Source organism: Dicentrarchus labrax, unplaced genomic scaffold (assembly GCF_905237075.1).
Source record: "Dicentrarchus labrax unplaced genomic scaffold, dlabrax2021, whole genome shotgun sequence".
NCBI lineage: Eukaryota > Metazoa > Chordata > Actinopteri > Moronidae > Dicentrarchus > Dicentrarchus labrax.
In genome coordinates, this window is record NW_026136710.1 from 2,122,949 (window position 1) to 2,145,425 (window position 22,477).

Sequence of the window (22,477 nt, forward strand, 5' to 3'; positions counted from 1 at the left end):
TTTAAAAAGTGGTGCGAAGAACGATTTCTTCCTTTAAACTGCGTCGACGTCAGCGGACTGCCTGTTTCCCGTCATACATGCATCAGTACGACCTCTTTTTTTTTTTTTTTTTTTTTACAATTGCTTTATAGTTTTTCTAACATACAGTATGTATACAGTGCCAACGATGATCCATTATCCAACTAATAACATTAAAATTACCATGATTAACAATTCATTTGATACACACACGTTCTCTAATGAAAACAGCTGATTATACAGTACATAAACCCGCGTCATGATGGGTTATACATGTCAAAGAAACGACTGAAAATAAAACATACTAATAGCTTTCAAATGGCAGAAAAATGCCATGACACACAGCTGTACTCATTTACAGTATGTTTGAACCCCCCCCCGAGGAAAGAGGGTAAAAGAAACCAACAGAGGGAAAGATGGGAGTCGGTATATATTTCACAGTGCTGAAGGATGTCGGAGATACAATGAACCTCAGCGCTCTTCCAACTTCATGGGTCTAAAAACACAAAAAAATGTCTTCTGTACATCTTTTATTTTTTTCATTTGTTTAAAACGTGAGGTTTGGATTTGACTTCGTCGTCTGATCAGCGAAGAGAAACAAACGTGTGACCACTTTTATCTGCCCTTATCTTACATCATTGTGTATTAAAGGATAAAGTCCGGTGACATTATATATTTCTCTTATTGTCAACAAACGTCATGAAAGGGAACGCCGACACTGAGGCCCGATACACGTTCCTCCTCTGTGCCACAGACGTATTGTTATTGGAGGATGTTAGCATCTAAAAAAAAAAAAGACACTTATGATTTTTGAAGCGTGAATGAGATCGCCAGAATAAAAAGCTAACGTTAAAAGTTGGTAAGGGCTATAAACGCACTTCACCGCGGTTGCATGACTTCAACGTCACCACCACTAAACTTTAAGTGTTCGGAAATTGACTTAATTTGATGAGTGGACAGAGTTTGAGAAGTTAAGCCAACAGAAGTTTCTTAAACCTGCATTCTCTCTAACAACCAGCAGGGGGCGGCTCCATTACCATTCAGTCTTAGGGAGAAATGAGTCGACTTCTCAGTTGATTTATTGACCTCAGTAAACAGTTTCCTGATGAGTTTCTGGTCTCAGTCTCTAGTTTCAGTCTTCTTCCATACAGCATGATGTTCATTTAGTAACTGATGGTCCCATTTAGAGTAAAACAGACCATAAAGCAGGGTATGCTTTAGGGCGGGGCTACCTTGTGATTGACAGCTCATTCTCAGTGAGTCCGTCCAGCTCAACGCACCAAACTCAGATCAAACTGTCAAACAGTGCTGATCAGATATGGATCCAGATTCTGTTGTTGACTATTTCTCTCCTCAAATCTGTTCACAAACACATTTTACTGTTTATCTGGAACACCAGATCCTGTGTGAGCAGGAGAGACGCTGTTGTGTCCTGATACGGACGAGTTGAAACTGAAAATAACTCATCAGCACTGGACAAAGCTTCACTGTTGTAAACACATCAATGAGCCACACTGAGTTACATGTTCCTTCATTATGAACACACACACACACACACACTCACTAATGACAATAATCCGCCACTAAAAATAGGCCCCAAGAAACGCACAATTTCCTCCTGTTTGTTTGATAAAAACTACAGTGAGCTGCTGTAAATAACTGCTCTTCTTAAATAGCATTAATTATAATGAAAGTATATTGAGGGATTGAGGCTGGGAGCCAGAGACAGGAAGTCAGAAAGTAGAGACGGACTAACTCGTTGTCGGTTTTGTTTTTTCCACAGAAGTCGTTGACGATAAGAAATATATAAAACACCAAGAGACTCAACCTTTAATGCAGCGGTTCCCAAACTGGAGAAAGCACAGAGAAGTTTGTTAAAGTAAATTTAGAGCCGATGATGAATGAACCAACAACTTCTTCTTTTTTTTTTTTTTTTACAAATACCCAGGATGTTCAGCATTATGAGGTAAACAGTAGAAACATGATGTTTGTGTTAAAAAGTGATGTAACAGGGCAGAAAATAAAAAAAAAGCTTGGGAACCACTGCTTTTAATGTGTCCTTTAACTCCTCATAAAGTCCCTCCAGCTTCCATTATCCTCCACTTCAACCAATAAAATCTATAAATTAAATACTGTATATTTAAATCCTTCAGCGTGTGGTTTGTGCTATAGTTTAAAATGCTGGTCTGCAGAGTCAGTGCCTACGTGCTGTTCCCTCCTTCTCCTGTATGCTGCACTGAATGAACGTCAAAGTACAGCAGGACACTTCAAAAAGACAAAACATACACAAAAAACCCCTCAGTTACACTCACACATTTATGCACACGCTCGCTCGCATTTATCCACACACACACACACACACACACACACACACACACACACACACACACACACACACACACACACACACACACACACACACACACACACACACACACACACACACAAAGTAGTGGGTGCCAACGGAGACGGCGCTGTCTTCGACCGATGAGGGCGGGGCTACAGCAGACAGAGAAGCGGGAGGCTGGAAGGTGACCGGTGAGACGATGTGAAGGTCGTCAGTTGTTCTCGAACAGAGACAGCAGGTCATCGCTGCTGTTGTTGGGGAGGTCGGGGGGGCCCAGGTAGGACAGCAGCTCGTCCGGGTTGGTCAGCTCAGGAAGAAGCTTAACGACAGACAGACAGCGAGATTATATTAAAACAGCAAAGTTACAAAAGTTTTATTAGGGACAGTCTGGAGGTTAGAGTTTGTATTTATCACATTTATCAAGCAGCTGACTCGTATAATGCCGGGTTCAAAATGCTGAATTCTGCCACGAATGTGCTTCTAGCGACTCAGCAGACACACAGAGTCTGAAAGCAGCTGCTAATGGCTGGTTAGCTCGTTTAGCTCCGACAGGGTCCCCACTCTTTTTAACAAATCTTTTTCCAGGACTTTTTCTGGACAGTACAGGACAGCACTCGCTCACAAATGGTCCTTTCATTCAGTTTTCCTCTAAATGTAACATTAACTGGACCACAGCCCATGAGTGTAGATTTAATTTTATCATCTCTTAGCCTAAAGGAAGAAGTAGAAAGTGAAAGAGGTTTATCAACCACGAGTATACATTTTATATTTATTAACATTAATAGGTTTCCACCAGGCGTTATGACGTCGTGTCTGTGTCTTCAAACCCTAACGCGAGAGTCTTCAGAGTGTTTTTACTGCCCTGATGTTGTTTACTTGTGTATTTTGTCCTTAAAAAGGAAATAAAACAGCATGTTTCGCTGCTTAAAATCTCCTGTGACTGACTGACTTCTGGCCTGGTGCCTCAACGTTGATGTGGCGTGAAATTTGATCTGGAGTCAGCACACAGTATTTTATTTTGAAAACTGACCGATGCAGTTTGTGTCTGACTTCCTGCCAGAGCGCGTTGCGTTTGTGCCCGGTGGAAATTGGGGGTAAAAATTCCACTTGAAGCGTTGAGAAAAAATTGGTTTACATAAACGATCTGTGTGAGGGGTTCAATACAATTAAAGTTTTACATTATTCATTTATTTAATTTCCAGGTGTTTCCATAACTATAAAACTAGTCTCTCTAATTTCTAGGCTTTCCCTCATGCATGGGAACCGTGTCCGACTACCAGCAGCTGTATTCCTGCCACACTGAGCAGTGGTCAGTCTGTCACACTGGTCGGTGTTACCTCCCTCATTACACACACACACACACAGTAGCCACAAGCCCCCACTGCATGTCTTAGGTTTGCTGGGAGAGAGCGAGCACAATTTAGGGTTTTTGTTCAAACCAAATAAAAATATAACGTGTTAGTAAGCTTTTTTTCAGCCAGGCTACCTGTTTCCAGCCTTTATGCTAAATTATCCCTCTGCTGGCTGTAGTTTCATATTTACCGTAAGGACATGACAGCGGTATCAATCTTCTCATCCAATATCCCGTTAGTAGTCGTCTGTTTAAAATTGATAATTAGCTTTTATTCTTAAGTAAAAGTTAAAGACTTTTATTTAAGTCCCAGATTTGACTTTTATCATTCAGGGCCTGAACTTACGAACCCGTCCTGTGAACATTAGATGCTCTTATAAAACTGAACACATGATCAACAGGCTTCCACTCACATCTAGTGTATGATCGGCTCCCTCTCCTCCAGGTGCTCCCGGGCCTCCCAGACCGAAGGAGCCTTCATTCTGCAGCCGGGAATTCTGGGCATTGGCGTTCCGCTGCGGCAGCGGACTGCCGGCGTCACCGAGACTCTGATTACCGTGAACGCCTGAACCGTGCTGCTGGAGGATGTTATGGGCGTGTTCGATTCGTCCAGAATGAGGCGCCTGACAGCGACAGACCAGGAAGAGACACAGAGACACAAAAACAATCTTTATTTTACGGTAATAAAAGTGACGGTGGATTCACAGCGAGTGAACGCTACGCAGAGGTCTTTGCTTAAGAGGCACGACAGCAGAAGTGTGTGACAGTAGAGGAGGACGGACACTTTAATCTTTCTCTAAAAACCTTCAGCAGACAGCCGAGCAGCTGCCTGCGACAGGTGGTATGTGGCTCAGTGGCTAGATATGTAAGCGAATATATTCTCAGTCAATGCTGTCTACTTCAGGTTCAGTTAAAGGCTCTTAACTGAACTCACAAGCCAGAAGGAAGAGACAGTCAGTGTTGCATAACAGCGGCACGTCATCGGCCGTGTTTCCACCGCAGGAACTTTCCCCCGAGACGAGGAACCTTCAGCAGAACTCTGCAGGGACGAGGGGCTAAATTAAGTTTCAGGGACTTTAATTTAACCCCTAAAAATTCTCAACCTGAGAGCAGTGCTTTCCAAAAAGTACATGAAACCTTTGGGGGTGGGGCTTACAGCGCTGATCATTTCTAATTGGTGGAGTTCTCAGCTTTAAAAAAAATCTGCCAAACTGGTTTGTTTGATATCATCTGCTGCTCCTCTCTTAGCCACATTGTTTAGTCGCATAAAAATGACCTGTAAGAACAGCGATTGTTTGTCAGTGGACCAAAGTTATTATAGTAAACTAAACTCAACTAAAAATGAGGTGTAAACTGAAACAAAAACAAAAGAGATTCATTATTGATTAATTGACTTATTTAGTGACACTAGTCTTGTTAGCGGCCCTCAGTAACCTCCCTCCTCAACACTACTGTAAGAAAATACTGATAAAATTGTATTGTGATAAATTATTTTTGTGCCAAAACCCCCAAAATCTCAGTACATTGGATCGTAACCTGTACCGTATCGCCACATTCCTGCCAACACTCGGCCCTACCCAGCACTGCTTTAAAGACAAATATATAGTTTGATCTTTTAACAAAATGTTCAGTGATTTCCTAAAACAGCTGCTCAACAAAGCGTCTGATTAATCCACATTTACTGAGTATTTGGAGCAGCAGGACGGTGTTTGTGGGATTGAGCCAAAATACAACTACAGTGTGGCTCATTGAGGTGTTTTTAATGAAAACAACAATGAAGATATATCAGGCTTTGATACACACACACACAATACCTGCTAGTAGAAAATATAGAATATCCCCAGATTTTAGTATTAAACAGACCGAAGAGTCCCTTTAAACAACACCAGCCTCAGTTTGTTGTATAACAGATAGCTCTAACTCTGGGAGGTGTATGTGGAGCGAGCTCATGCAGCAGTGCCTTCTGGACCTTGTTCTATTCATACTCTGGCTGTCATTGATGCCTACTCAACCAAAGACACACGGAGGCTGATCCCCGTCGCCGTGGCCAGAGGCAGAACATGCTCCTGTTACGTAAGAGAGCGTCTAACCTGCTCAGACTGATAGGGGAGTGGAGGTGGAGGTCCAGAGGAGGCGTACTCTCCGAGCGTCGGGGTGCCAGGGGTGTTGGGGAAGTCGGTGAATCCTGTTTGGTTGGAGAATCCCTGGCTCCCTGTGAGACCAAAACAAAAACATTACTTCTAGTCAGCAAATAAAAAAAACAGGTCAGCGTAGACTTTGTCTTGCGTAATAGTGAGCAGTGCAGCGTGGAGAGAAACAGCTTCCAGCTATGAGAGGACATATTCGGGGGGTGGGGATGTGGGGAGGGGATGGGTACACTGAGATTGTACTCACTGGTCTTTGCTCTGCTGCTTGAAATATTGTTCTGGGTCACCTCCCATCTAAGAGCAGATGATGTGTTTGACTGATCTAGAAAGTGTGATTGTGTACAGTATGTGTACACACATAATATACAGTAGCAGTCAAAGGTACACATGCCTTACACCAGCTTTAGAAACATCTTCTACGCCTCCTGGAGACTAAATTCACAGCTGGAAATAATTTAAAGACTTACTCTGTTAGATACTCTTACACACATTTGACCCACAGTTAGTCACATTATCTGCATTTAAATGTCAGTAAATAGACAATATAGGCTTAGTCTTTATTATTGGTTTTTATTTACTTTATATTTTCTATCAACTTTTATTTTTACATTACACATTTTTATTTTTGAGTTTTTGTTCTTCTGTGTTTGAGTTTTGCTTTGTGAAGAACTTCGGGCTGCATGTTTGTATGAAAGGTGCTTTATAAAGCAGCTTTTCACTAACAGTCTACATACGGCAGAGAGGAAGGTGGTCGTGGTTCTTTGTGCTTTAGAAAGTAACCACTTTGATTTATTTGATTCACTGCTTTGTTCTCGTTAACGCTGCTCCCTCTCTGCAGTCAATACTCCTTGAACTTCACAATAAAAGTCCCCTTTTATTTTGTTATTCAAAGGTTATTATAACAAAACAAGAAGGAAATTAGGAATGTTGAGTTTCATCAGCAGTAACTTAACTCCTAAACAGCCGAAACAGGAAACAAATCAAATAGAATAAAATCAAATAAAGCAGCCGGCCAAAAGGACCAAATAACTTTCTGCCGGACAACGGCGTGAAGAAAATGAAGATGATGTCCGTGATAATGTAATGAAATGTTATGACTATAAGTTTAAAGTGGGATAAAGATGACATTTCCCGGCTGGCTAACAGCTAACTGGCATTGTACATGAATAAAATATTATAATTAGTTTAACTAAAGTAGTATTTCTGCTGCTGACTAATAATGCACATCTCTACTTAAAACCCCTGAAAGGAAACTGTATATTTTATCTATGTTATTATCATAATTAATGTGCACTGGGCTCAATGTCTCCACTCCTCAGTATTATTATTTATATTATTAAGTATTATTTATTATGTCAGTTACTGGGATCCACAGATGTCTACAAATTACTTGTTCTGCCTGACCAACAGTTTAAAAGCCTTCACATACTGAATTTAAGGAGACATAAAAAAGGTAAAAGCAGCAGATTCTCACATTTTATGAAGCAGGAAATGTCACCAACGTTCACCTCCTCATGTACCGACGGCGTTCATCAGGTTGATATGAGCGACATATGACAAGTTTGTGCATCTGATTTAAAACATCTCACAAAATAAATTACGATTTAAAATAAAAATAAGTTAATGTTCTTGTACGAGAGTCAATATTCTGCCACTTCTACCTTTTCTGAACTTAGAAAATATGTTAATTCTGATTTTAAATGAAATCTTGGCGTCTTATTTTTAACTGAAACTGCCAATCAAGAGGAAGAATGACTCATAAATCCCCAGCAGCTGGAGTTTATATGTGAACCTTCCCTCCACTAACTCACACACAGCTTCCCTCCTCCATCTCGACTATACCTGGCCGGTTGTAGTCGGGGGTGTTCCTGCCCCCTGCGGTCAGACTCTGGTAGGGGGACGACGCCGGGCCCAGAGCGGCGATCATCTCCATCACGTTGGGCAGGACCATGTGACTCGGGCTGACAGTTCGACAGCGTTTCAGGACCGGACCGTCGGGCTCCTCCTTTATGTGCAGGTCTGGTTTGACGGGCACCGGCCTCCAGCCACACACAGGGTCTATGGTGATCTCCTCGTAGTCCGAACTGAGGAAGGAGGGCACAGATGGGTTTTAATCACATCAAAAAGAGTTACTGTACATTAAAGGTGATATTAAAGGGTGAGAAGAGAGACGTAAGGGGCGTTTTAGATGAACAATTAGTTATATTTATCAAATGAAAGCTCTTGATGAGATATTTGTTCTGGCAAAAGGGTACATGTGAATTCTAGACCAATCTAGATTTATGAATCAAAGAGACCTGAACATGCTGAACTGTTTGGGGCTAAAAGGGTGTAAATGATGTTCATTAAAGTCATCCACACGTTTATGAAGTTTTAATATTAAAGATAATATGAGATTTAAAACAATAATATAGCAGAAAACATCTATAATCTATGTAAAGATATAGTGGATATCGTGGTGTTACTGCTGTTTTTATCATCTACGTCGGTAAATTAAGGATTTATTTCCACCAAACCAGAGTTGGTGATTGTTGGAAACACTAACAGAGACGGTTTTAATGAGTTTTATTTTGTTTCTGTCCAGTTTGAATGAAGTTACGATGCCCTGTGAGGTGAAATTAGTGTTTTTGTGAATGGAGTCTGGTGGGTGCTGGTGTCCATTTGCTCTAGTGCGACATCTAGTGGCGGTGAATTTCCCATCTATAAAACCTTTTAACAAAGAAAGAAATGTCCCTTTATATTATTTGATTAAACACTTACTTCTGGATGTAGACGAGGATCCCGAGCATGTACTGGTCCACCTCCAGCCCCTCTAGCAAAGCGGTTTTACTGTGACGGACAGGAACAGACTGTTGGTTACATTTCATACTGAGAGGATCTGGTTTTAAAAAAAAAAAAAAAAGGTGCAACGAGATCTTGGTACAGAACATACTTGCACACAGGACATCTCCAGGTGCCTCTTTCACAATTGAGCTGCAAATAGGACTCCAGGTCGAAACACTACAAAATAAAAGACATCAGTGTGAGAGGATCCATCTGCATGTAAAGTATATGTGGGTATGGTGTGTTGTGTGTGTGTGTGTGTGTGTGTGTGTGTGTGTGTGTGTGTGTGTGTGAGCCCACCTGTATGTGTCTGCAGTCGTGACCTCTGGCTGGCAGCTGGATTCGTCTGAACGTGATCGGGCATTTGAGGGAAACTTTGATTGCCGTCTGCTCAACGCCGTCCTCTCCGTTCAGACCAGGAGTCCCGGGGATTGTGCCGCTACTGAAATTTCTCTTTACTGAAACAAAAAGACGATAAAAAGTAATCAGAACCGCTCTTTCATTCAGACCAGCAACGGCAGGGTTAAGCCAGTGGTTAATTACAGTTACACCACCGTATACAGAGCTGTGAGTGTAAGCCAACAACAGCAGCTACTGTTTTGGACCATGACGCTGTCCAATCACAGCGAGCTGGATTCCCACTCACTCTTGGTGATGCAGTGCTCGGCCGGCAGGAGTCTCTTCTTCATCAAACCCTGCAGGACGGACCTGACGGACGGCCGGTGGACCAGCTGCAGCACAAACAGGTGGGACTGCGGACAGACGGGAAGGAGGGGGGGGGGATGTAGCTAAAATGGGATTTAATGTCAGACATAGTAACGTGTTGACACGGAGGGTGTCTACTCACACAACAGCAGGCTGTTACTGTGATCTGTACAGTGTTACGTCCCGGTTGACACACTTGCTTTAGGTACAAGGGTTTGTGGGAGGTTTTGTTGTCTCCTCTTTCGATGCACAGAGGAGTTGCGTTGACACTCACCTGATACGGAAGAAAAAAACAATTAAATGACAAGTAGGGCTGTTACAATCATTAAACTTTATACTTTACTTCTTCTGTTTTAAAGAAAGACTTTTATCTCAAAGACTCAATAAACTTACTTGTACGGATGCAGGCCAGTTAGTGTTCATTTGTCGGTCTTCGTGGTGGTAACACTTGAACTGCAGCTCCAGATCAGGCCTGCAGGGGGCGACACAACACAAACTATCAGGGAGCGACTGGGTGGGGTTATCTAACATTCCTCGTTTGTTTTTCCTCCTCTGGTGGTTTTTAAAAATCACTCAGGAAGAGAAACAGGGAGGTTCTCCGAATTCACACCGAGGCCACGTATTATGTTACAGATGGGAGCTAGAAGAGGGTTTTTATGGTGATCACCAAATATTTATCCTCTTTATCCTTTATTCATCTCATCTCATCAGAGAGCGGAGGACAAGTCTGGAGATGTGATAATGGAGAAGATATAGAATAATATAACAGCTGGGTTTTAAGCACTATTAGCAGGTTGTGAGTTTTACAATAGTTATATTTCTCCATGTATGCTACATAGATTCAATCCAATATAAACACAGCGGGACACTATCACTGTTCACAGGAGCACCTTGTTATCTCTGACAGAAAGTGGTATTTTGTGTTTCTAGTATTGCTTACTATGGGTTTCTCTTGTGTGCCAAGTTATTGTTTACTTGGGATATTTCCAACTGTATGTAACTGAAGGTGAGAGACACCAAGTATACAAAATGCTGTGTTTTGGAAAACCCAATACAACCATCTCTGAGTTGTTACTGGGTCTTTTAAGTTCGCTGTGTGTGACTCTGAAAAGATATAAAGACTCCATTTGTTAGTAGTATAAAGCGGTGACCTCACTTCTTAACCTTTTAAAGCTCCAGTGAAGATATTAGTAGGAGGCTAGATACAACCATTCAAACCAAATCATTTACCACAGGCTCATGTAGGGGTGTGTTTTAGGACATAACTGCTGTGAAACAATTAGAATATAACATTTTATTTCTACATTTTCTCTCTCTCTATCATTCAGCTTCTCCACTGCAGGTTGCTGTTTCATTTCGGTCTCCCCTCTAGCCTCCAAACGCCAAAACCTAAATACATTACTCCCATTCAAGATGAATAGTGGGAGGGGGAACTTTTGCTGCAGCACCTGATTTGGTCTGAATCGGCCGTAAGTTAGGATACATTTTGGCGGGGGGGAAAAACTGGCATGGCACTGGTTGCTGTTGGGCCTGATGATGGGTTTGATTTCATATTTTGGGTTTGTGTGACGGTGTTTGTTCTGAGGGACTGGCACAGCAATTTTTAAAGTGGTCCCTTGACCTCTGACTTTAAGATATCTGAATGAAAAAGGGTTCTACAGGTACCCATCAATGTACACTTTAAGTGCAGTAGAAATGTGTTATCACAGAAGTGTTAGCAGCATCTGCTCATGGACATTAGAGCATGTAAACATGAATCTGGTTCCTTTATTTTGGAGAGAAGTCCAACATCTCCACGGTGGATTTCACCAAAACAATCTAGATGGATAAACTACAGGAAGAGGAAAAATGTGTGTGGACGTGTATTCTCTCTTCCTTTTTAACCACATTGCGTTCATCAGACCCAGATACAAAAACAGGAAACAAAGGAGATGAGAGTAACTGGAAAGTCTTCCTACCTCAACATGAGTGTTTTGTACACAGAGTCTCTCAGCTGGAAGGCGTGGTTACTGACGGCCAGGTTGTGCTCCAGTCTGAACGGCTCCAACACGACGCCGTCTCGTACCGGGAAAGTCAGACGCAGGTCGTCGCTGGGGTTACCTTGAATGGAAAAACAGAGTTGGCTTTTAGAGTGTTTCCACTACAGGGACGAGGACATTTTGGGAGGAAGTCAGGAACTTAAACCTGCATTTTGACCAAAATAACGAGGAACTGAGTTTAGTTCCTGTACGGTAGTTAAAGTGGAAAACAAAAGTGAAATACTTCCTTTTGTTTTCTTCCATATAAATACTGTAATAAGAAAACATAATACAGAAACTCCCTAACCTGCATTAGAGTTACCAAGTCAATGTTTCTATCATATTACATATCACATTGAGATAGGAAAAGTGTATTACACAAAATCTTAAACTCTACTAACTTTAGGATAACCGTTAAGCTGTCCTAATAGAACAATAAAATCGGACTCAGTGTAAAAGGTTTCTATGCATGAGGATTCCTAAAGATAGTTGGGATTTAGTTTAACCAAATGGGGAAGAATCCTATCTTAGACACTTAACTTAATCTTAACTTAAGACTTAAGACAGGATGTTTCTGTAATATGTCCCCAGGAGACGTCTACCTGGAGAGATCAGGTGTCTGTAATTCTCCAATCCAATTACAAAACATTTACTTCCTGGTGTGTGCTTCCTGCAGTGAGTCTCACCTGTGGAGGGCTGCTGTGTGTTGATGTTGGGTTTGATGTCCGGTGGAAGGTAGGGGGGTTTTGTGTCCTGGCCCGGGGACAGGTAGGGAGGTATGGACGTCCCAGGTGTCATCGGAGGAGTGGGATTCCCTCCCATCGGTGAGCTAGGATACCCGGGCATCACTCCACCCCGACCTGGCTGCGAGACGGCGATGACGACGAGTGTTTAGAACTTCAAATCTTCAGAGTATTTCATGAAGTGTTTAACAAGAAAAAGGTCGTAATCATACGGTATATTTCTGTGTGTCGGTGCTGAACTGGACTCACTGACTTACCCCGCTCACTGCAGCCTGTGTGAAGGCATTGTATCCTCCGGCTCCTCCAGATGGCAGGCTGCCCTGACCATTGAACGGCTCTGACTGGAGAACACAGACAGGAAACATGACACTCAGCAAGCGATCCACCGAGCATAAAGAGTCCAACAGTGTTGAAGGAATTAGATCTGTTTTTTTTTTTTTATAGCTTCATAACTTTTTTTTATAAGACACAAAAACAGTGTTTAACATTGTTTCTGTAAAGAAAGGGCCTATTTTTTTGGTCAAGATTTTATATTCTTTTGTTATTTAAGATATTGAATTACACCAGTTAACACCAGTTTACTTGTGAGATTGTTTCTAAAGAAAGGAGATATTTGTATTTTTCATGTATTTTGTTGTTTAAGATGACCATGTAAGTTGCACTTTTTTATAAGAGGACACAAACTGTTATACAGAGTTTCTGTAAAGAAAGCACCTCTAAGATTTTATTCTACGAATAAAAGATAATTTTTTTTGGTCATAATTTGTCTGTAGCTCATTTTGATTAAAAAAAAAAAAACGTGAGAAAATTGTATTGTGAACAAAAAATCGTGAACCGTATCGAATCGTGAGTCGAGTGTATCGTTAACTTACTGTTAGTGGAACAAACAACAACTACTGTTAGTGGAACAAACAACGACTACTGTTAGTGGAACAAACAACAACTACTGTTAGTGGAACAAACAACAACTACTGTTAGTGGAACAAACAACAACTACTGTTAGTGGAACAAACAACGACTACTGTTAGTGGAACAAACAACGACTACTGTTAGTGGAACAAACAACGACTACTGTTAGTGGAACAAACAACAACTACTGTTAGTGGAACAAACAACAACTACTGTTAGTGGAACAAACAACAACTACTGTTAGTGGAACAAACAACTACTACTGTTAGTTGAACAAACAACTACTACTGTTAGTGGAACAAACAACGACTACTGTTAGTGGAAAACGACTACTGTTAGTGGAACAAACAACGACTACTGTTAGTGGAACAAACAACAACTACTGTTAGTGGAACAAACAACGACTACTGTTAGTGGAACAAACGACTACAGTTAGTGGAACAAACAACAACTACTGTTAGTAGACGCACTTTAACAGGAGCAGTTGTCCCCAAGGATTACGTTGTGGATTAAGGGTCTATTTTAACCAGGCCTGTAGTTGTGATTGCTGAAAAGACTGTGGGAGTGAAAGTTTTATTTAGTTTCTGTCCAGTTTGACGTGTGTTTTATGATTATTTGCCGCTGGTGGGTAGTAGTACAGATTTGTTTTTGACATGCTGCTCCTCGTGTTCTCCAGTAAACTTTAAATAATTGTGTTTGATGACTTTATGTTTGTTATTATCCAAATTAGGACAACTAGCAATTCATTTCATTACCTTATAATACTGTGGAGGATTGGGTTGGACGGCTCCGGGGGGGAACTGTGCTGGGTTGTGAGATCCAGAAGTGTACTGTGCCATGAGGGGCATCCGACTGGAGGGGTAAGAGGGTGAGGGGGGGCATCGCTGCTGTGGACCAGAGGGGTACTGGAGAGGCTGGTTAGGGTACCCTGACATCCCACCAGAGCCGTACTGTTGCACTGGAAAACCCTGGAAAACAAACGGAGGCAGGACGAGTTACTGAACTGTTTGAACGTCTAAGAACCACAAAACACTGACTCACCTAATCTCTGTGCTGACTAATGTATGTTGTTGCTAGGTGTTTCACCTTTACACTGTTTGACAAACAGAGCAGACAGCTGATCACAATCTGCAGTGGAGAAGTTCATTTGTAAATTACTCACTACACCCGTTACAGGAAGTAAGTGCAATAAAACCATCAAGAGTCACACTTTATCAATACACTGTTCAACAAGTACAACATTTAAACATGTAGAGAAGTGATATCTGCTCTGTCTGCACTTTCTACCTCTGCTATGTTTAACACAAGCTCAGCGTTACAAACGAGCAGAGTTTGTAGAAATGTATGTAAAATCAAAAAGATAAAAGTATTATATATAGAGAGAGAATATGAGCAGTGTGTTTGCTTCTGAGGAGAGGGAACAATCTCATATATATATTTTGAGGGAACAAACATCCACTGGTGTCTAACTGACCTCCGAATGAAAAGGCCGTTTGAGCCCTTGCTGTCCGCCCGGATACCCTCCGTGCTGGGGCATCTTCTGAGCCTGGGCAGGGTGAGAGGGGTACAGGCCTCCAGCAGTAGGTGGAGGTCCGGGCCTGGAAGAGACCATCCCCGGAGGAGGGCCGCGGGGGCCCGAATGAGACAGGAACTGGGTGCTGTAAGAGGATGCTCCACCCATCTGGGGAGGGAAAGGGAAGTACGACAGCAGAGAGTTCAGGATGGGTTCACAGGGTGCAAACCGTGACGCCAAGAACATGAGTCCAGGACTGGATTTATCAAGAACCGCACTGAAAGCTGAACTGGGACTAAAAACAAGGAGATATTAGGATGATGTTTTCTTTAAATTGTGGTTTGAACATTCAAAATAAAGAAAATATCACCACTTTTCTATATGTAGGCTTTATGAATGTGGGTCATACTCGGCCTTTAGGTTACAAATAACTGAAATCTTTTGGGTTATAAGCAGTAAGGAAATATAAAAATGAAATGTATGCACATTTTAAATAGCAGCTTATTAGATTAAGCTGTATGATTTATTCTAGTTGGCTTCATTCAGTCACATTGTTCCACACTGCCTGTATTGTGCCATATTGTACACACAGTTGTGATGTTGCAAACAGAGTGTGGGTATATTTCAACTGAAAACGTCTTAACTAAACCTCTAAATGCAGACTCCTTACAGCTGGTGTACAATGTATTAATGTCAGTAATGTCACCCAGTGTTTGGAAATACTCATAAATATTACTAATGAATGAGTAATTCAAATAAATATTTCCATGAAAGCAGCTTGTGTTTTTGTTAACTTTCCTCTGAGTGGTTTGGAAATGAAATAATCTGCACTTTATCTGCAGAGTTTGATTTATTATTTCAAATTGTTTGTTGTTATTATGACAGCGTATTGGGGGGCCACTGTGGGTAGAAACAACAAGTACAGAGCCGAGGAGAGGGAGGATAAAATGCTGGTTCTGGGGATAAATTCTGTATTTTTTTCAAGTATTTTCTTATTACTAAATCCAATTTCAAAGTATAATTTGATTATGTCATCCTCTGCAGGCATAATGCAAGCTACGGTGTCTGTGGTGTGACGAGGATGATACAACCTCGTGAAGTGAAGTGATTCCTTGACAAAAAGAAACAATTTTTCAGAGTTTTTTCCTCGTAAACTTGTGACTTTAATCACTTTGAATTTGATTTTTTTTCCCTTGTAATTTTACGACTTAAATCTTGGAAATTCTGAGTTTTTTTTCTCAGAATATTATTCCACTCCACTCCCGCTGTAATTTGTTTTTGTTTCTTTTGTTTTTACCATTGATTATCAACTAACAGCAGTTCTCCCACTGAATGTCTCTGCTTGAACACCATCTCCTGACTATTCCTAACACATCTGTAAACCTCCTAAAGACAGGAGTCATTTCCTACATTATAGATAAAAATGTACTCCTCGGTTTAAAAGCAGGACCAAAGACGACCAAAAAGTTTGGCCAGTTAGGACGGATTTTCCTCCTGAATACGGCCCCAGAACTAAGTAGTAAATCTAAAGAGTGTCAGCATAAAGAAGTTCTGTACACCGAGATGTTTGATGTTATACAGCCTTTATTTACCTTGTTCATTTTGAACTGGAATCAGGAATCTTGTACAGAGATCCTGACAGTGTTTGCTGCTAAGCTTCTACAGCGACTCTAACGTTGTAAATAAAGTCTATGAGAGTAAATAGTCTGGCAAAAGACAGCAGTGTCAAATTATGTGATGCCTCTGCTGTTAATAAGAGACATGTGTCTTGAATCTGTGTCAGCAGCAGAAAACCAGCTTCTGCTTTGCACCCCCCCCTCCCACAGTCCTGCAACCACACATCACAGCTCCGAACCAGACGGTGTTTGTAAAAACTGTAAGAAACAGCCGTTCCTGTCCTTCTTCGTTAAGGGACCTCGATTCTATCAGTGAGGAAACCGGCGACCGCTCACTGATGGAGTTTGTGTAAAATGGGAGATTTGGATGAATTTTGAGCAGATTACTTCCTGTGAATGTTGATCAGAACTGAACTTTTTATACGATTCTCTGTCTGTAATACATATTTTCAGAGTTTTTAACAATCAAACAGACTTAATAGGTTTATTTTTGGATAAATTGGGTGTTTTCTTCTCACTGTTCTTTCAGCTCTTTGCTTGTTTTCTAATGCAGCACGAGGCTGTTTATCAGAGAGTGATAAAATACAGGCCTACTGTGTGTATTTTTAAAGTTTTGTTACACCCTTTACAATCAAGAAGTCTTCGCGACCCCCAGGCTGGAACCACTGGACTACAGAAATATCTTAGACTTTGACTCATGAGTCAATAAACTTAGTTGAAAGGAGGAATAAAAGCCTTTCTACAGATAAGCTAAAATGTGATTTATTCTTTATTCTAAGAATCAGAGCGCTATCATGCCAATCTGACGAATTTAGGACTAAGATTTTACTCTGAAGGGCTCAATACACGCAGGCCTGAGTTGTGACTAGGGAGGTAAACTAAAGACATCCTGTGCGTGATGTTTAACAAAATAATTAAAAAGTGCTGCAACAGGTTTAAAACACATAAATCTGCTTGGAAACTGACATGCAAATGCACTGGATCAAGTGTTTTTTTAGCCAAAAGACACGACTGAGAGCAGATCCCATGCACTGAAACGTTTACCTGTCCATAGCTCAACTCCTGGTTCTGTTTCTCCTGTATGGCTGCAACAGTTGCCGTGGCAGTGGCAGTTGCTGTGGCAGCAGCGGCGGCAACGGCAGCGGCAGCAGCCTGCGTGAAGTCTGAGGGAGGACGGACGCCCATACCGGCACCTCCACCGTTACCAGAGTAACTGCAGGGGAAAGACGGGGAGATGAGTGGGCAGCGGACCCAATGAACCGAGCGTATGAGTGTGTGTGTGTGTGTGTGGTGTCGTCATGAGCGTGAGTCAGAGCGGTGGTTGAGAGCAGCCTCACTGACATATGTTGATGCAAAAACCGAGCAGAAATAGAACGAAATAAAAACAGCTTAGTGCGGCACAAAAATACACAACAACGTTCAGTTATCAGCATCGACACAATAACGTTCCTTACACACAAACTGATCGCTGTGGAAGGAATAAGGAAACAACATTTTTAGCTAAACAGGTGTTAATTGTGTTTGTCAGCTCTTAGACATCAGTTGCTGTAAATAGCTTCCACTGATCTTATTCAAAGGGACGGAGGGAAAGAAGTATCTCAAGAGGCAGTGAGTTGTTTGTTGTAACAGGTGAGTTTGTATGTGCTTAAAGTACTCACATCTCCTTCTTAAGTAAAAGCAGTAATAATACCAGTGTCAGAAGTAAAAGTCCTGTTTTCAAAGCATTGTTATTATTATTATTATTCATAATCCTAATTATTGATTAATGTGTTGCAGCTGGAGTTAAGGTTTTAATTTTAATTTTATTTTTTTAAATGCCTCCTCACAGAGCTGTCACTCCCGGGGTTGCTGGACTGTTTGGGTGAATATGTTGTGTACGTGTGTTTATACTCCATCAGCGTTCAGCACAAACACACTTTACGTTTGTTGTGGTGAAGCTGCTGTGTGTGAGTGAGTGAGTGTGTCGCCATAGCAACCTACATAGCAATCAAGAACCTACGTTGTTACGTTCTTGATTTGATTCACATTTAATCATAACGCCCGTATCGTGGCATCTGGACCTGAGTGACAAAAGTCAGAATGAACATGTTTCTGTAAATATATTTTCATATAAATGGAAGGAACGTCAATCTAAGTCAAGTTACATGTAACTTTAAAACATGACGAGTTATATTAAATAGTATTAAAATTCAATCTGTATCCGGACAGGTTAATGTGTTGTGATTGGACCACATCTGGAGGTAGTCAGCAGATCGTAGGTTGGTGTAAACACAAACTGTACAACGGGACACGAGGACAAACTCTTTCTCTCTCTGATGATTTATGAATTCAATAAATGTGTATATGTAACAAATGTTTTAAGAAATCAGGTCCATGGTATTTTATTTATGCCGTTCATCACTTTTAATTATCCAAATAATTTTATTGTAGAAAAACAGACACGTTGTAATATTTTTGGGGGCGACCAGCGTTTACTTACTGCAACAAACTGACACAATATTATTAATGGAAACAAAAGAATAACTTTTACATGAGGACGCAATTAATTAAGAATTTGTTGCAGACAGCATTTCTGGAGTTTATAAAGTTTTCTCTAACTCAACAACTCACAAACTCAGGGATTATTTTAAGGGAGTCTGATTCTGATTTGCCGCCACTCAGAATCACTCACATGCAGATTTTGCTCGTTAATTATCCGGATCGTATTTCAATACCGGCTGTGAAGTGAACAGGATATACCTTCCGCCGTAGGCTGAGGCGGGGTTGTACGCCGCACTGGGACGTCCGTACATGATTGGCTGCCCGTAACCTTTAGAGACAGCCTCTCCATACGACTGCTGGCCCATGAACTGGGAGCCCATGCCAGGACCCATACCGGGGCCGCCACCAGGCATCATGTGACCGCCGGAGCTCTCACCCGGACCCATGGGTGCACCAAACACCTACATGGGAAACAGAGAGAGGCGTTATCACCGTCACATCAACCACAAAGAGGTGAATACGTGCAATAATAAAGTCAATCAGAGACCGGATGGAGGGGGAGAGAGAGAGAGAGAGAGAAATTCACAGTGAGACCAACTCCTAAAAGTCACAATGAAAGTGAAAGTAAAACATGAAGCAAAAAGACAAAGAAGTGCAGGTTCTCATTTGGGAGAGACTAACATCGCAGTTTTATGACACCCAGAACCATAAAAAGAAATGAATGATGGCGTCTTGTAGTTTTTCTCAGCAGTTATGGTGTGTGAAATCGACACATTCAGAAGACTGATCCAGATACAGTTACACAAATTACATTGTAATCTAAATGACTGACGCCAGTTGATTGGACTTCCAGCGATGGGTTGGTGTTTTATTTCACGGACTGATAATTCTTCAGAAAGTTTCCTGGAAATATCTCTATAATTTGGTAGCAATTGTACGGAAAGCCCTTGAAAGAAAAGCTCCATTTAAACCAGAGTACAGACTCATTCAGGGCTGCAAATAACAACTATTTCCATTATCGATCACCATTTGCCTATCATATAAATAGCAAGGAAATTAGTGAGAAATGCCGGGTATAATTTTCACTTTTAACAAGATTTTGGGCTTTATAAACATAAATTAGGCAATAAATACTTTTCTACAAAGTATAAATCTTGTTGTTTTAAATAAAAATCTTTTGTGTTTGCTATTTCAACCTCCCAGAGTGTGTGTGTGCTGTTAACGCTCTGCAGCTCTCCTACATCCTGAAGAAGATATTTCCCAGGATAACAAAGTCGATAAAATGCTTTCTACTCCCACACTTATAAGTAGGAACAAATATGCATCACTCGGAGATGTTTGGGACCACATTTAAGAAGAAATAAATCGAGTAAAGAGTGAAGAATGAGACACACTTATAAAGCAGCTCCCTCCTACTCGCAGTAAAGTGTAGGAGTGACCTTTAAGAGCAGACGTCAAGTGTTTGTTTATTTCGATCAGTCACGTAGATTCAGCCCAAATCTGCTCCATTGATATCTGTGTTTCATTCTTCAAATTAATTCCTCAACTAGGAGCCGATGTTGCTTCAAGGTGCTTTTATTTGCATGTCTTACTTATCTCCAGAAACAAATGACACACATGAGATTAACACGTAGCTTCCAGTAAAGAAAACCAGGAGGAAATTATAGGAAATTGGCCAAAATAAAACCAAACTGAAGCTTGGAGGGAAGTATTTTATTCCAACACTGAGTGCCGGCTTCGCTCTCGTCACTGACACCTGAATTTCCCTTCGGGGATTAATAAAGGTTTATCTTATCTTATCTTATCCCTGAGAAATGTGAGAAAAGTGGCGCATGCTTAGAAGAATGCAGCAGCTGCAACTGGTCAGCTGTAAACCAGCACAGTGGCTCCCAACCCTTTTCCTTCCCTTTCTATCATTGAGTGAACGGACTCAGGGACATATTTTATGCATATTTTATATTATATTTAACGTATAACAGTAACGGTAGAGAACAACTAATCAACTGTACAATGAAGCCGATGCAATGATGACAAATGTGTGATTTGGATTCATGTTGAGCAGATTATTTCCTGTAAATATCATTTTTATATTGATTTTATTTTATTGTTTTATAAAGGATGTACCAATTACTAATTTAAAATGGAGTATCTACTATACCTGCCATAGGTAATACAGGTGCAGTCTGCACTTCAAGTACATGATCAAAATCAATGTAATGTATATGTTTGACACTCAAATAGCTCCGCATTGCATCAAGAAAATAACTGATAAAATATCAGAGTAATCTAAAATGCCCCACTATGTTCACCAGCTCGTCTATAACAGGTCGTGTACTGTGCGGTTTTTATAGCTTCTTCTCAGAAAGAGATGCTATGAGAGCAGCCAGAGGGAAACAAAACAATAAAGCTGTGGCCAGAACAGATAAATAATGAGCTGAAACACACTATAAAGCCCCATAAAGCCGAGCAGAACTGCAGATTCAGCAGAAAATTAACTGGAAAATATTGATTTAAGTCAAAAGAAATATGGTAGTTTTACCTTTAATTCATAGCTGTAGTTTTACTGTATCAGACGAATATGAGCCCTGATTTCATACATAATACAACAAATAAAAGCTTTTTTAATGTGCCGATGCTGTAACTGGTTCTGTATTGTTACTGCACATAAAAACAGGAGGAGATGAAAAATGTCCCCGGGTACTGAGACATGTGTTACCTGGCTGTGTGTGGGATTGGTCACGCCCCACACTGTGGTTACTACAGAGAGAGATCCTGGGTGCTGATTGGTGCCTGGTTGCCAGGAGACTGGGTCATTTAGGAAGGGGCCGTCACTGCTGCAGAAGGATATGAAGCCGAGTTATTGGGATGGTTGGGGAGGTTGAGGAGAGAGAGAGAGAGAGAGAGAGAGCGAGAGAGCATCCAGATATCACAGACAATGTTTTATCATTTCCGCATTAACACCATATTTGTACTGCAGCGGCACAGAGACTGCACTGAGGGGGAAAAGCTCGACAATACCTCATTTAGACCTTGGTGAGCTAACGATTAACCTGAGCGTGGTTTATTCATCCGACGGTTTCAGTTCCCCTCCGTTTCCTCCTTTCAACCCAACAGGAAACAACACAACTATCGTACCACATTTGCAGGGACATCTCTACCAGCGTAACAGAAGCCATTTCTAAACATCTCACTGTCCATTTTCTTCCAAGAATCACAACCTTACGTTGACGTTATTTCAGACATATCGTATTCAAACCACCACTTTCTTCTTTCTTTGTTCCTTCCTACAATCTTTTTACAGAATCAGCCGCATTTTCTGAGGCTGCTTGTCGGGTCAGTGAGTTGCCAACACATCTCTTGCTTTCATTGCTTTTTCCGGAGAGAAACAGAGCAGTCGACAGGCTTTGTGGCTGCGCTCAATTAAAGAGCGTTTTGGCTCGAGCGATAAAGATGCTTCCAAAAAGGCTGAACAGAGAAACACTCAACAGTCGATCGCCCAAACGCTTTGTAATTAAAGATTTGAAGCTGACTGAACCCTGTTTGATTAGTTATTTAAACAACAATCTGCAGAGAGACAAGCAGCAACTCCTCCCAATGAATTCATAGTTTAATTCATTCTTTTCTTCAGACCACCATTAGTCTCGTCTGCCTTGGAAGGTGACTTCACTTCGAACTGCCTTTACGTGCGTCACGCTCCAGTTGTGTGAATATATTCTATAGATTTCACTGAATATCCTGTTTCCCCTGCAGGTAGGTCATGTCTAGGTGCTAACCTAGATTTTCAAAAACTCTCAGGAGATTTGAAC

At 41.2% G+C, this 22,477-nt stretch overlaps 1 protein-coding gene across 3 annotated transcripts in view; it reads right to left on the reverse strand.

The window, feature by feature from the left end:
• Window positions 1-22,477, reverse strand: part of zmiz2 (zinc finger, MIZ-type containing 2) — a 29,705-nt gene that overhangs the window by 326 nt on the left and 6,902 nt on the right. For 2 of the 3 annotated variants that reach the window (XM_051413122.1, XM_051413123.1), the window contains exons 3-20: window positions 21,388-21,505; window positions 18,930-19,132; window positions 17,235-17,403; window positions 14,536-14,742; window positions 13,817-14,029; window positions 12,410-12,493; window positions 12,096-12,273; window positions 11,350-11,491; window positions 9,785-9,863; window positions 9,534-9,665; window positions 9,333-9,438; window positions 8,987-9,144; window positions 8,796-8,863; window positions 8,624-8,692; window positions 7,706-7,947; window positions 5,807-5,928; window positions 4,130-4,339; window positions 1-2,684 (exon numbers count right to left, since the gene is read on the reverse strand). The exon at window positions 1-2,684 is cut by the window's left edge and continues 326 nt beyond it. In XM_051413122.1, coding sequence (XP_051269082.1) covers window positions 2,577-2,684; window positions 4,130-4,339; window positions 5,807-5,928; window positions 7,706-7,947; window positions 8,624-8,692; window positions 8,796-8,863; window positions 8,987-9,144; window positions 9,333-9,438; window positions 9,534-9,665; window positions 9,785-9,863; window positions 11,350-11,491; window positions 12,096-12,273; window positions 12,410-12,493; window positions 13,817-14,029; window positions 14,536-14,742; window positions 17,235-17,403; window positions 18,930-19,132; window positions 21,388-21,505 — 2,608 coding nt within the window. In that variant the 3' untranslated portion in view covers window positions 1-2,576. Of the gene's footprint in view, window positions 2,685-4,129; window positions 4,340-5,806; window positions 5,929-6,110; window positions 6,158-7,705; window positions 7,948-8,623; window positions 8,693-8,795; window positions 8,864-8,986; window positions 9,145-9,332; window positions 9,439-9,533; window positions 9,666-9,784; window positions 9,864-11,349; window positions 11,492-12,095; window positions 12,274-12,409; window positions 12,494-13,816; window positions 14,030-14,535; window positions 14,743-17,234; window positions 17,404-18,929; window positions 19,133-21,387; window positions 21,506-22,477 lie in introns of those variants that run through there. The other variant, XM_051413124.1, reaches the window with a different exon arrangement.